Source organism: Onychostruthus taczanowskii, unplaced genomic scaffold (assembly GCF_017590055.1).
Source record: "Onychostruthus taczanowskii isolate IOZ18803 unplaced genomic scaffold, ASM1759005v1 scaffold64, whole genome shotgun sequence".
Taxonomy (NCBI): Eukaryota; Metazoa; Chordata; class Aves; order Passeriformes; family Passeridae; genus Onychostruthus; species Onychostruthus taczanowskii.
Genome location: NW_024504122.1, coordinates 1,217,633 through 1,231,250, shown reverse-complemented (window position 1 = coordinate 1,231,250; position 13,618 = coordinate 1,217,633). Strand labels below are relative to the sequence as shown.

General features: G+C 51.4%; 1 protein-coding gene across 1 annotated transcript in view; it reads right to left on the bottom strand.

Moving 5' to 3' along the window:
• The window catches only part of SRRM4 (serine/arginine repetitive matrix 4), a 41,057-nt gene that overhangs the window by 14,900 nt on the left and 12,539 nt on the right, over positions 1-13,618 (bottom strand). Inside the window, 5 exon segments of the mRNA XM_041420486.1 lie at positions 1,755-1,805; positions 2,261-2,287; positions 3,892-3,963; positions 4,568-4,648; positions 6,839-6,982. Of these exon segments, the coding sequence (XP_041276420.1) occupies positions 1,755-1,805; positions 2,261-2,287; positions 3,892-3,963; positions 4,568-4,648; positions 6,839-6,982 (375 nt within the window).

Here is a 13,618-nt window from a genome sequence, read left to right as displayed (position 1 = left end):
GTGCAGAGAGCAGGGTGACAGGCTAGCTGCCACCTTCTGTGCCCTGCCCCTCCCATCTTTGCTCACCACAGCAGTTAATTTAGGTCTGGAAGCATTTCCATCTGGTCAGGCTGGCATAGCTGTGCCAGCAGGCAAAGCTAACTGTGGGTGAGCTGGTGGGAACAGCCTGACTTCATGGCCATACTACACAGGCTCTGACAGCACAAATACAACCTGCTTGGACAGCATTTAGCAACTTGCTGGTATAAAAACTCAGCAAATAATTGCTTGAGAACAGCATCTCCTTTAAGACAAAAGGGCAACCTCCAGGGCAATTCCTTCAACTCTGCTTGGCTGTTTTCTTTGATGCTTTTCACACCCAATGATTTTGTTTGTCTTAAACTTCGCATTTTGGGATCCTCCTTTCTTATTTCCATACAGCTGAAATCAGCAACACTGAACATCTTTCACTCATATGATGGATTTGTGTGAAAATCCCTGTGTTTGCCCTTCACCTCCTGCACCCTCCAATTTGTCTTCCCTTTCTGCAAAATGGAAAGGTGGTCCTGTGTGATTTAGATAACCAGTTGCTTGATGCAAAGATAAGTCAAAGCAGTGTGATTATACAAAAATCCTCATAGGATCCATCTGATCCACGCCTGGGAGCAAAAGGTTTACAGAAACTGGGAGTGGCTGAGCTCTGATTTGCCAGCAGAAAAATGAAGCTAAAATGCCTTGGCTGGTTTATCCCCAAAGAGCAATTCCAGCAGCTCTGGTTCCCTGAGGTCAGGGCACACCAGCAGGACATGGATCTTAGCTTTAACTGCACTGTTAGGGTACTGCTGTGTTAGGCTGGGGAGATGCCTCCTTTTACAGATAACCTAGGAAGACTCTCTTTTACCACTGAGTTTTCCAGGTGCAGGGCAGCCCAGTTCGAGGGGAAACTGAGCTGCAACTGTGCCACTTAATGTGCAGAAATCTTAGTGAAAAGGAGACTGGCTTCCTGCGTGCAATGGAGATGGCCTGTGCAGGCAGTATCCTGAGGCCCAGCAAAGCTGACCAGGGGATCAGTGCCCAAGGTTCAGCCACAGGACTGTTACCTTGCTCTGAAAGCAGGTCAGAAGCCACAAGCTACAGTTCCCAGAAGATAGAGAATGAAGGGAAAAACAGAGGCAGCTTACAGTCCTTCCAGTCCTGAGGAGCCCCATTTTATACCATGCCCCTTGACTACCCCACAGGACAAGGACTGTGCTCTGCTAACACTCCAGGGCTGAACCTCAATTTTTGCAAACTCCATCCCCTCCTAGCAATCCCTTCTCTTCCCCTTGACCCATTCAGATCCTTGCCTGTGTTGTACCTCATGGGTAGGTCCTAATGCAACCTCCTAGAGCAGCAACCCAGGAGCAGCTGAGGCCCTTCCCAGTAAGGGTGTGCCAGCCTGCCCTTTTGGCAGGTCAGTGTTCAGCCTCTCATGCTGCCCCCACCAGAAAAGCTGGAGCCTTCTCTCTGGATTGGGTGGACAAGAGTCTGCACATCCGTGCAAGATACACAAAGTACAGAAAGAGGTGTCACAAAAGAAAGGCAAAGATCTCCAGCCTCTACAAACCCTCTTCCATTCCAACAAAACCAGAATTGCTGGTTTTAGCTTCAAAATAATCCTGAGAAATGCTTAGAGCTGTGCCGCAGGTGTTAGCTCCAGGGGCCCCACCACACCAAGCACTTCCTAGCCCCACACTGTGCAGGCAGGGCAGAGAACTCCATGAACCACTACTTACTGTTTTTTGTGTTTTCTTTCTTCCTTTCTCTTACTTTTGGGGCTTGAAGAACTAAATAAGAAATGGCTAATTAATTTGGAGATTTCTGTTCCGATAAAAAGCTGCACAATCACACATCAATGTTACAGCTCAGTTGCCCAAGAGCATGCAGTAAAAATGAAAGGGATTCATGATTGTCACAGCACAGGGGGTCTGAGTGCCTGCTGACAAATCTGCTTCATGGGCTTGGCCAAAACCCTCAAAGGGATCAGCCAACTTGGTGACTTTGCCTTTTTCCATAGAGAAAATGAGTACTTCTTGATAATGTATACACACATATTGGAATCAGAAGAGCTCTTCCAGTCCACACCTGGGGAGTCACCAGACCCACATGGAATGAGGGGACCCAAGGGGATTCCACAAGGTAACACAGAAGAAATGTCTTCTGCCCCAGTCAGTGAACATCAACCTTGAAGAGACCATTAAACTCTTATTTCTAAGGAACCACTCACTTGCTCAACTCTTACCTGTGCCTTCTCTTCTTTGATGACAACCTGCAAGACACAAATACGTACATTGAATAAAGGGTCTCACAAAACTGGAAGTTTGAGTCCAAGGCAATGTGTTTAGGCTCAGACTGAGCAGTGAGAGAAGACCTCATGCAGCACCTGGGCAGAATGGTCCTGCCTCTCCTTTAGCTAGGTGGTGAGGGAGCAGCTGAGAAATGCTGGTGTGGCAGAAGGGACCAGCACACTCTACAAGTAACTGAGAACATGGTCCTCAGGATAAGTCTTTGGAGAGATCACATATATCCCCCATCTCTGGTGGGTCCTTTTTCTCTACTACTGCCTCCAGTTTTGCACTGCATGTAGAGGTGGGTCCATTCCCTGGTTTTCTGTACGAAAGACCAAATAGCAGTCAAGGGAAAAATCCTCTCTGGGTAACTCCAGAGCAGTCTCACAGTCAAACCAGCATCGTGGCCCTGTCTTGCCTCCTGGAGCACCCCTGGGATGACATAGGAGACACCTCTCTCATACACAACACCCTGGTGGCATGGAGGACACATCCCTGCAGCAAGTCCTGGCCCCAGTGCACCGCACACCCCACTCTCTCTCCTCTCAGCCTGGAGCACAACATCCTGCAGAAGACACGGCCTGAAGTCCTGCCTGGAGGGGCTGTGAGATTGCCTCTGGCAAAGTCCCTTGGGGCCTGTAGCTGAAATGCTACCAGGTGTCTGGAAACAACCTCCGCTGGTCACTAAGCCTCAATGGTTCATTTCATGCAGTCTTACAGGACCACCTCCAGCTTATCCTTGGCTTGCAGGGGCATATATGGCTACCAAAGGTTCAAAGCCAGAATTTCTGACTCAGGACTTCCATCACGAGATGGCATCCACAAAAGAGCATAAGAATTCCTCCTTTGGAAGAAAGTCTTTTAGAGAAGTTCCTATATCTTTGTTTCTCCTTCTCCCTTGCTCTTTGGAGATTCAAGCTCAACTTTTCACCCTGTTATTCACTTTTGGTAGCTTCTCTCTTTGGTTCAATATATTATAAATACATGAACCTTCTTAGGGAGATGGAATCCACTGTTCTCGTCAAATATTGGTTTAACAGCTGAGAGAAAACAGTGAAGTATTTGCAATTTTAAAATTTAGTCATGCTCTTTGAATTAAAAATGGACTTCAGAAGGGGAAGGTGGAAACAGTCGCTGGGGCTGGGAGAGGAGACTGGGACGTGGGCATGGGAAGTTGGTCTGAGCCTTTTTCTTGTCCTGACACTCTCTGCAGGCTGGGGAGGAAGAGGTGGAGACCAGCACTAGCCCTGAGCACTGATCCCACTGGCATTCCAGAGGATGGACAGCAAGGACAGCAGGCTGAGGCTCCGCAGACCTCTCAGTGATTTGGCTTGTCCACCTCTGTGTCCCCACACCCCAACAGTTCATGTTTCTCTGTTTGCACTGGGTGTACACCCCATTCCATGCCCTCCTAGCCCAGAGGGATTCGGGCTATGCCTCCTCTTGGCTGCCCAGTGCTCAGAGCCTCATACCTCTCAGTCCACTGGGACCAACAGCTGCCTGAGGCAGCAGTGCCTTCCACCCCTTCTCCAAACCCCCAACAGCCATTGCCACCGGGGAATTACATTTTCAAGGAAAAAAATACCTGTTTCTTTTTCGCTTCTTGGAGCTCTTCTTCTTCTTCTTCTTCACAGGTGAAGGACTGTAGGAGGGAGACCTGAGGGGGCAGAGGGGCATTAGGGACCACAGGGCTGCTCACAGCCGTGCCAGCCACTCCAACACTCTCCCCACCACCAGTGGCATCTCCAGGGCAGAGAGTGGCTGGGGCTCCTGGCAGGAGCAGGATGAGCTCAGGGATAGACCCAGGGATGAGCCTCAACCCAGCTCTGCTGCTCTGAGAGGAGGGCGAGAAGATGGCAGCACCTCCCTGGGCTGTGGAACTCCCAGGCCCTCACATCTCCATCTTACACTGATCCTTTTCCTTCACACCCAGCTGAGAGCTGCCATCCCCTTCTGCCCCACACACTGCCATGGCCACCCTCACATCCTTCACTAACCCTCTCTCCTCACACCCAGCGAAGGGCTGCCCTGCCTGTCCCTCACACTGCCATGGCTCCCTCATGCTGCCATGTCTCCCTTACGCCCAGCCAAGGGCTGCCCTGCATGTCCCTCACACTGCCATGGCTCCCTTATGATGTTCTCCCCTCACACGCAGCCAAGGGCTGCCCTGCCTGTCCCATCACACCGCCATGGCTCCCTCATGACCCTCTCCCCTCACACCCAGCCCTGCCTGGCCCCTCACGCCGCCATGGCTCACTCACCTCCTTCTCTTCTTGCGGCCAGATTTCTTTTTCTTCTTCTTCCCCCGAGCTGGCAGTGGCCGCTCCCCATCGCATGAAGGGCTGAGGACAGGGACAAGACCAAATAAACATTAAAAATAATAAAAATAAACCCTGAATGGGCTCACATGGGATTCTCTGGCATTGCCACCTCAGGAACATGGGGCAGCAAGGTCAGTGTTCATGATGGGCCAAGGGTGCGGGTGTTGCCTCATTACTCTCAAACTAATTATTTAGTCACAGTTTAAACGAACTGTCTAATAGAGATATAACAAGACAGCTCCACCACAGCTATGCTGATTATTTAAAACATGTTTGCTGAGGTTAACGACTCCAAAACAGATTTATAGGTTTTGTTGCTCTTTGTAAATATGCTTTAAATAATTAATTGGCATTTAATTTGCATACAGTAATTATTGCAACCAGATGCATCTAACTATAATAAAGACTTGACATGTGTTAAGTAGCAATTGATTAGAAATATATATATATTTATTGAGACACTATGGTAATTGAAGGAGATATGCATCTCTTATACAGTTGTTAAACCTTGAAAATAAACCCTCTTGCAAATTAATTTCTTCTTTAAACATATGATGCTGAATCATGTTATATTTCAGTGAAAAGCAAATACCGTGGTTAATTAATTCAGAGCATTGGGCTGAAAAAAATGACAGATACTCTGTGGCTACTCATTAACTAAAGCAAATGCTTGTAAAGACAGAGGCAGCTGGTGGCATCCCTACATCAGCCTAAATCAGCCATGTGGATCTCCAAACAGATCCACAGCTCCCTCTGAATCCCCAAATGGATCCATGACCAAGGTTTGTGGGGGCACAGCGAGCTCCCCAGGGCCTCTGAAAAATCACTGACAGTGCTGGGTTTGTGTCTTGGTTTCCCCACTTCTCATCCTGCCTCTGGGAATAGCCAGAGGCAAGGAATGGGTGGAAGCAGCCCCATGGCTGGAGAATGCGGTGAGATCTTCACTGCAGAAACAGGGCAAAAATTGAGCAGTTTTCTGCATCAAGAACAAACATTATTGCTAATGAAAGTACTAATGCAGAGCAAACGACACTTTGTGGGGGGGACACTCAGACTCCACCACCCCTCAACACTTGATCATCCAGGGCTTGAATTACCAGTGAAATTACACTATCATAAAAACTCAATTGCTTAGTGCTTTTAATACACTTTGGGGAAAAAAAAAATAAAAGCTCTGCAAAATGAAGGCTAATGCTTCAGTTGTGAGCTGTGAATAATGAGTGCTTCTGGTGCAGTAAATCCAGTGTGCAAGCACAGCATGGCCCCATGGAGCACCCACATCCTCCTCCTCACTGCTCCTCCCAAGGATTTCACGGATCAGCAGCAGCCCTGTGAGAGGATGTGGCACACCTTGGGCTCAGTGGCCCTTCTACCTCAATTCAGACAGAAATCATGCATTTTCCAGGACATCTCATTGTCACTAAGCTCGGACACCTGCCCAAAGACACCCAGGGACACAGCTGGGCACTGCCACAGCCACAGGAGAGCAGGGAGCAGCATCTGACGCTGCCCCAGGCGGTTTCTGCAGAGCCCTTCTCCCTTTCCCCAGATAAATCTTTTGTCTTTGATGTGGCAGCTTTCTCCTGTGCACTGATCTGACTTCAATTGTTCCTCCACGATTATAATCAAAGTCTAATTAAAAGTGTGCTTTAGATTATTGTTCTGGTTGGCCTGAAATCTGAAGATATGAAATGTGCTTTCTTGCTCTTTCTTTCCAGCATCTTTAACTGAACGGAGAGGCTTTAATCCCATAGACGGTTGAGCAGGCAGGGCTCAGAGACCCCAGCTGCTTCATTTACAACGTTTCATTCATTTTTCTCCTCTCAAGTGGTCAGGGACTAACGACAAGCTGATAACGAGGCTGTGTCCTAATGAAGGCAGTGCTGCTGAGCTGATCTAGCACAGGGAGAAGGGAATTGCTGAGGGCGATTCCCAGCAGACCTGGTAGTGCAGAGGAGAGCTGGCAGGTCTTGGAAGACTCCGAAGGAGGCTGTAGGAGGAAGCCCTGGAGTAGAAACAAACTGCAGGTTTGTTCCTGCAAACTCACACAGGGATTTCATGCGATTGCACACATTTTCTGCGCACACACTGAGCCATTGAAGCCCCCCCCCCAGCTCTCACAGACCCCAGAAGGGCTGAGTAAACATCCACGGACACCTCCCCTGCCACCCCCGTGTCCCAGGGTGGCCCCATGACGGCCCTGGCTCCTACCTGCGTGACCTGCGGTGGGCATGGTCTCGTCTGTCCCTCCCCTTGGCACAGCCATTGGTGCTGGCAGGCTCCCTGACCACGCAGCTGCTCAGCTTCTCGGGCCGTCTGTCCTCCGCAGGGTACGGCAGGCAGCTGAGCGTCCCACTGCCGGGGCAAGAGGCGACAAAGAGCCATCAGGAGCTGTCCCTTCAGCTGGGGTCATTCCCCACGCCCTGGGGAATCTCCTTTCCCTTTTGCAGGTGGGAGCTGTGCAGCTGCAAAGGCGAGGTGCGGGATGCTCTCAGTGCTCAGCTCTCCCACAGGGCTCTGGAATGCCCGGTTCCCAAGCCAAGCTGCACCCCAGCCAGGCATGCTGTGCTCATTGCTCAGGCAGAGATGCCACAAGCATCGTGCAGCCAAGGAGCAGCTGGACAGCACAGGGCCAGATCCAATCCAACAGGAACAAAACCCAGGAGCCAGTCAGGACATCTTCACCTGCATTGTGGGGTTTAGATCACCAGCTCTGCAGAGACAGCACAGATTTTGCACCCTGATAGAAAAAAAGCCACCAAAACCCTTTGCCATTTCAAATGTAGTTTTCCAAACCTGCTAATGCCTCAATAACACCTTGCCACATATCCTCATCCTTGACTGGCAGCAAACTTCCTACAAATAAGGTGCTGGGCTTGTGAACACACCTGGTCCTACTGACAGCTCAGCCTTGAGAACCTGGGACAGCCAGCAGAGTTATGGGGAACCACCTGGGCCAGGTCAGTGCCTGCAAGTGCCCTGGGAGCTGGCAAGGAGCAGAGCAAAGGCAGGGAAAGCCTGGAGGGAATGGTTTCTAAGAAACACTGGGGCTTGTGCAAGTTGAAATGGAGAAAAGAAGCCGCTGAATAGAGAAAACAAACCCAAACAAGTCTGCGTGCAAACACTCAGGAGGAAAGTAAATAGGTTTCTAAGCCCTGCAGATATTTATTTCAAAGAATGAAAAGATTAATGAAAAGCCATAAACCATACCCAGCAGGGGTGCTGAAAACACTGGGGTTTAGTGTCATCCAGAGCATTATGGAATAGATAAAGCAAACGTGAGCATGTCCAGGCTCAACCAGGCTGTGGGGTGATACCCTGGGTAGGCTGGGCTCAGCTGGCACTAAAAGTGTCCCCATTCCTTCCCTTTACCATTTTAAAGCTGATCCCAGGACTGGGCTGTGGGTGCCACTTTAGGGTCAGCTCTGCAAAGTCCCATGGCTGTGTCTGTCACCAGGCCTACCTCCTCTCCTTGGAAAGCAACCCTCTGGAGCTCTCAAGCCATGTGGATCCCAGCAGAGCAGGGGGAGACTGGGATGTCCCCCTGCAAGCCCTGCAGCCACAGTGAAAGATGCTTTGGCTGCAGAGACCACTACAGCCATCACACATGGGCTGTGGGGATAGGAGCCAGGGCCAGGTGTGTGCTGCACATCTGGGGGTTAAGTGGGGCAAGAGGGTGGTTAAAGAGCAATGGCATGTTAAAAAAGCCCCAGTTAGGCATGGCCAGAGCCTTGCATGCCCCACGGAACATCCTGCTGCCTGCCTCAGGCATGAATAACACTCCTTGGGGTTGGAGTTGGCACAGGAGCACCTGCAGAAGGGTCACCCGCCTCTTCCCACCTGTGTTTTCTCTCTCAATAAGCATCCACTTTCTCTAATAGCCAGCTCCTCCTTGGAGCCCATTTTGTAATGCCTTAACATTTAAGGATATACACAGCCAAATAAAAGAGACAAGAATCAGTGGGGGGAAGCTGGGTGAAATGTTTCTGGCCCAGAATATGCAGGAGGTGAATAGTCCCTCTTGCTTTAAAAAGTCTGTAATAATCCTCCAGTCGCTTCCTAACATCTCCATCATTTTTAACCATCCAGGAAGCTACATGGTTAATAATTTTCTGTGTGCCAGCTAATTGGCTTGTGGCCTTTCCCAAACCCCTTTTAAGAACAGCCTTCTGAGGCTCAATCATTAGGATCCATTAAAAACGTCCCCAAATGAATGACCTGTGCAAAGTGTGAGCTGGATGCATTCCAGCAGCAGAGGAAGTAGGGATCCTTCTGAGGCTGGCAGCAGGCTGGAACACCACTGCCAGGACCTGGGCACAGCAGGTGACATCCTTGTCACCCAGCCTCTAATGGGATTTCCAGGTCCTGGGGTTAAAACATATTGGCCTCAAGGCAATCAAGGACTCCTGTCCTGCAATGTGCCAGGAACCATTTCTTCTGGGCTTGGAAGTAATTATTGATGGAAATAATTATTCTCCAATTCCATCAAAGGCTGGCTTCCATTCAACCAAATGTTCTCCTCTGATGGATGCTGGGAGTCACTAATGCTTTAAACTGGCTGGTAATCCCCTGGCGTGTAGCTCCATAGACATTGATTGAATATATATATATATATATATATATACATTTTCTTTTCTTATTGTCTTTTGTGTCTTTCATGACTGATATAAAAGTGATGCAGTTTGGTGTGAATGATCTCTGTGGCCTCAAAGGAGGGATTATCACACCTTCCCTGCTGTTTGTGCCTGCAGCAGAAAAGAAGAAGCCTCTGTGGGTGTTTTTGCTGGAGCTGGCCCAGGGAGAGCAGCGGGGATGCTCAGCAGGATGCTGCTGGGAGCACAGGACTCACTCAGCCCAGGGGATGTGCCAGAGGAGGCAGGAAGAAGAGCAGGCAGGAGGGATGCCCTGCTGCGGGGCAGCACTGCTCCAGCACTCCTAGTGAGGCACGCAGCCTCCCTCCCCAGTGTGTTGGTTGCATGTTTGTCCCTAAGGATGCACTCACTCCTGGCCACGGGCATTCAGACCAGGACAAGGCAGCTGCCCACCCATCCCACCTGCCCTGCAAACTTCTCCATTTCCACTTGGCAATTCAATCACTTGCACTCATTTTTCTTTTTCGTTTCTTTCTCCTGTGCAGAAACCCAGCCTATCCATCAGACCTGTCCAGAAGCAGCACAGCTGCTCCTGATGGGAGACCCCCCACAGCAGGGCTCCTGTGGGCTGCCTGCCGCCCACTCAGTGCAGAACATGCCCTACCACAGCTGGCTCATCCTGTCCCTTCCCATCCCAGCAGTCTCTGGTCCAGGAGGGGTCTTTTGGGCTCATGGCAAATTTTGCCAATGCTGCAGTGGCTGGAAGAGAAGCAGCAGGCACACAGCGCCCTCAACTCTCCACCAGCACAAGCCTCTCACAGCCCAGCTTGCCCACCTCCACACTGTGGTGTCAGATTTGGGCTCTCACATGTATTCCTTCTCTAACAGAATGTGTTGGCAGCAGAGGGTCATGATCTATTGCCTACCCCAATACAAATGATGCAGGAAAGGTCACTGGTGGGAAGGAACCCAAACATCCCTTATCTGAAGGTGGATGAAACCACCATAAACCACTACGGCCACATGGAGGAGAAGGGATGGGTGGCTCCTTGCTGCTGGCAGTGCCCTGAGGCCAACCCACTCTGCCTCCCTTGCCTGGGGAAGGGATGTCACCCCCAGTGTGTGGGGATACCATGGAGACCAGTTAATGACTGCCCTTGCCCACAGACAGATCCTGGCACTGTCCACAGAGGATGGGACAAAGGCACAAAGCGTTTGATGCCCCAGGGAGCAAACTCCCAAACCATGCCCATCCCTCCATCCTGGGCTGCCATGCTGCCTGCCACGGCCAAATGCCATCTCATCAGGCCATGAAATGTGGGACTTGTTGACGGATGCTGCTCGGGGAGCTGAGCCCAGTGACACCCGTGCCCCCCGGCCCGCAGTGACAGCAGGCAGGGGGGTTTGCTGTGCACTTGACATTCCCTGGGTGCTGCCATCCCGGGCACTGCCCTCCCCTGCCCACAGGCTCCCGTGTCCCAGCCCAGCTCCCCTGGCCCTGCAGCTGTCTCCTGCCACAAACCTTCCATCAATCAGCCTTTTCCCCGCAGTAACCCATCTCAAGAGGACACAAAAGCAGGAAAATTTTCTCCCTGTGACCTTTCAGCTGCCAGACCATGGCACCAGACCATCTCCCCACTCAATTGTGTTGTCCCTCACCTGCACAGGATGGACCCCAGCAGTTCCAGCTGTCAGTGGCCTTATGCAGCCTCTGTGCTCTTCCCAGCTGCCCTGCAAGCAGCAGTGTAAGCAAATTGGGGCTGGACCATGCTAACCAAGCAGTTTTGGGGTTTTTTTAACCTTTACTTTCCTTTGCACATGCAGCTGGGTTGGGTGCTGGACGCACAAGCACTTCAGAAGCCCTGGGCACTGAGTGCACTTGGCAGACCTGCACTGGCAACACTTCCAAGGTCAGAGGATTTGGGATACCTAATACAGAAACTTTACTACACTCCCTGCTTCAGACCTAGCTGGCTTCATGTTCCCATCATCTCTACACCCCTCAGTGAAAAGGCAGGAGCAGATTCAGCCAACCAAACCCCCAAACAAAAAAGGCTAAAACATCTCTGATGAGCCTAAAAGCTGAGAACATTTCACTGGCATTACATGATGAAGGATGGACACCTTGCCTGGAACTGGGGACATCAAGATATGGCATCCTGAGGGGAGGGTGGAGAAACTCCTGTGCCTGCAGCTGCTTGCACCAGGGATGTTCTTGCCACTTCTGAGTAACATGCAAAAAGTGCATGCACAGGTGAGGGAATATCCCATCCTTCCTCTCCTCTCCTCTCCTCACCTGGAGGTTTTGGCTGTGCAAGAGAGGGCAGTGCTGGGCCAGGATCCCTGCTCTCCCACATCCCTGCTCTCTCTGCCACAGCAACATCACGTGTGCTTCTGCCCTGCTTCTGCCCTGGGCTCTAGTGTGGGTGATCTGAGCTGTTCAAAGTGTTTCTAAAACCCACCCTTTGGGCTGAGAAGCCTTTTGGCACCGGCAAAATGAGCCTGTGATTTTCTCTCTCGCTCTCTGGCTTTGCTTATCTGATTGAAAAAGAAAATGGTCAGACCATTCCCTTGTCCCCCGAGAGGGAGGGGACAGAAAAGACTGTTGTAAAGACATTTCCCAGCAAAAACTCCAGCAGATGTGTTTATGTAAAGCTCTTTGAAATACTCACTAAAAATACCTCTTCAAAATTAGGAGATGGGGAATATTGTGAGTGCTTCCCACAAGCACACACATACACACACAAACACCCAAGGCAGGTTCTTTGCCCACCTCATTCAACCCGTTATTATTAGTGCAGCAGGAGCCCTGCAGTTTGTTATTGAAAATTATAATAGCAAATCACCGAGATATTTTCCTTGATTACACAGACTCCAAGCCAGTTCAATTTTAATCTTCTCCCTGCTATTTTTTTCTGTGTATCAGCAGAGGCACCAGCTGCAGAAAGGCACGTGGGTTTCTTGAGGCAGTTCAAACGCACAAGAGAAACACAATTCTGTACTATACATTTTTCATAAGATTTTTGCCAGTTGTGACTCTCCTCCCCCTCCTGCTCCTGGGAACCCTGTGTCCTGGCACAAGCCTGGATGTGGCTCCTTTTCCTTCTTGCACTCCAGAAAGGTTTAACGACCGCTCTCAGCACATCCCGGGCCAAAAAAGCAGCTTGGCTCTTTCTTTTCCAGCAGTTGATTTACTATGCATGGTTGGATCAGAACAGAGGAGCTTCCCTGCTGGAAGAGGCCCCGGTGGCGGCGCAGGATCAGTGCCAGATGCTCCGGGGGATGCTGTGAGGTGGCAGCCCACGGGGAGGGCTCTGTCCCGGGCACCAGCTGGCAGCGGCGGCGGCTCCTGCTGAGCAGCAGGGGATGGACAATCCCTGCAGAGGGAAAGCTCCACGGGGGAAAGCGATGCCTCCTGAATCACCTTCTGAGGCAGGCTCAGGCACGAGGGTGAGCACAGCCTCTCCCTGCTCCCCACGGCTCGGTCTCCTCCTCCCCAGGGGCACCAGGAGCCCCATCCCCTGTCCCCTCTTCCTTCCTGAGCACCCTGCAGGGCTCGGTGTCCCTTTCCTCCGCTGCCAGCGACCCAGGATGGCTCTGCTGACTGCCTGCCAGCGACAACAGCGAGAAACCTGAGGAATATGGCACATGGTCACATTGTTTCTAAAGAAAACCTGGACTGCTGCCCCATCCCGAAGGGTTTCTGCGGCATCTTGTGCCTCCCACGCTGCCGGCTCGGAGGTCCCTGTGGAGCTTCCTGCCCGTCAGCACCTGCACACTGCCGGGCCAGGCTTGCTCTCAGGGGGACAATCCTGTGCCTTTCCTGCCCTCAAATCCTCCTCCTTAGACAAACACCCTGCGGGTTCCCATGTCTGTACAGCAGCCAGTTTTCTCCTCCATCAGGAAATTTGACGAGAGGAGCTTTGGCTGTTTCAGGTGCCCGCAAATGCAGACAGAAGTGCTGACGTGCTGCCCCATGGCACAGCGATCTGGCACATCCCTGATCCATGCTTTGGGGGATGCTGGGCTCCTGGGTGACCCAGAGGCCTGGGGCTCAGAGCTTATGCTAAAACACACCATAGCCCCACAGCCATTCCTCCCAGCTGGCCCCAAACAGCGCTCCCAGCTCCTTTCCTTGCCATCATCCCCAGGCAGCCTGCAGCAGCCATGAAGGGGGTGAGCTGACAGCCAGGCATGGGGGCAACCTGAAACAGCCCTTGCAGAGCTTGTGATTAGGAAAAGTCTGGATCTGAGCTCATGTTTCCCATGAAACACTTGCCCACAAGCAGCACAGGGCAAAACCAACCCAGGCAAAGGTCAGGACCCAGGGGCTGGGAGGGAGCCCAGTGGCTGTGGTTGGGCACTTCTCAACACAGCACGGGGAGCCAGAAGCTGAGGA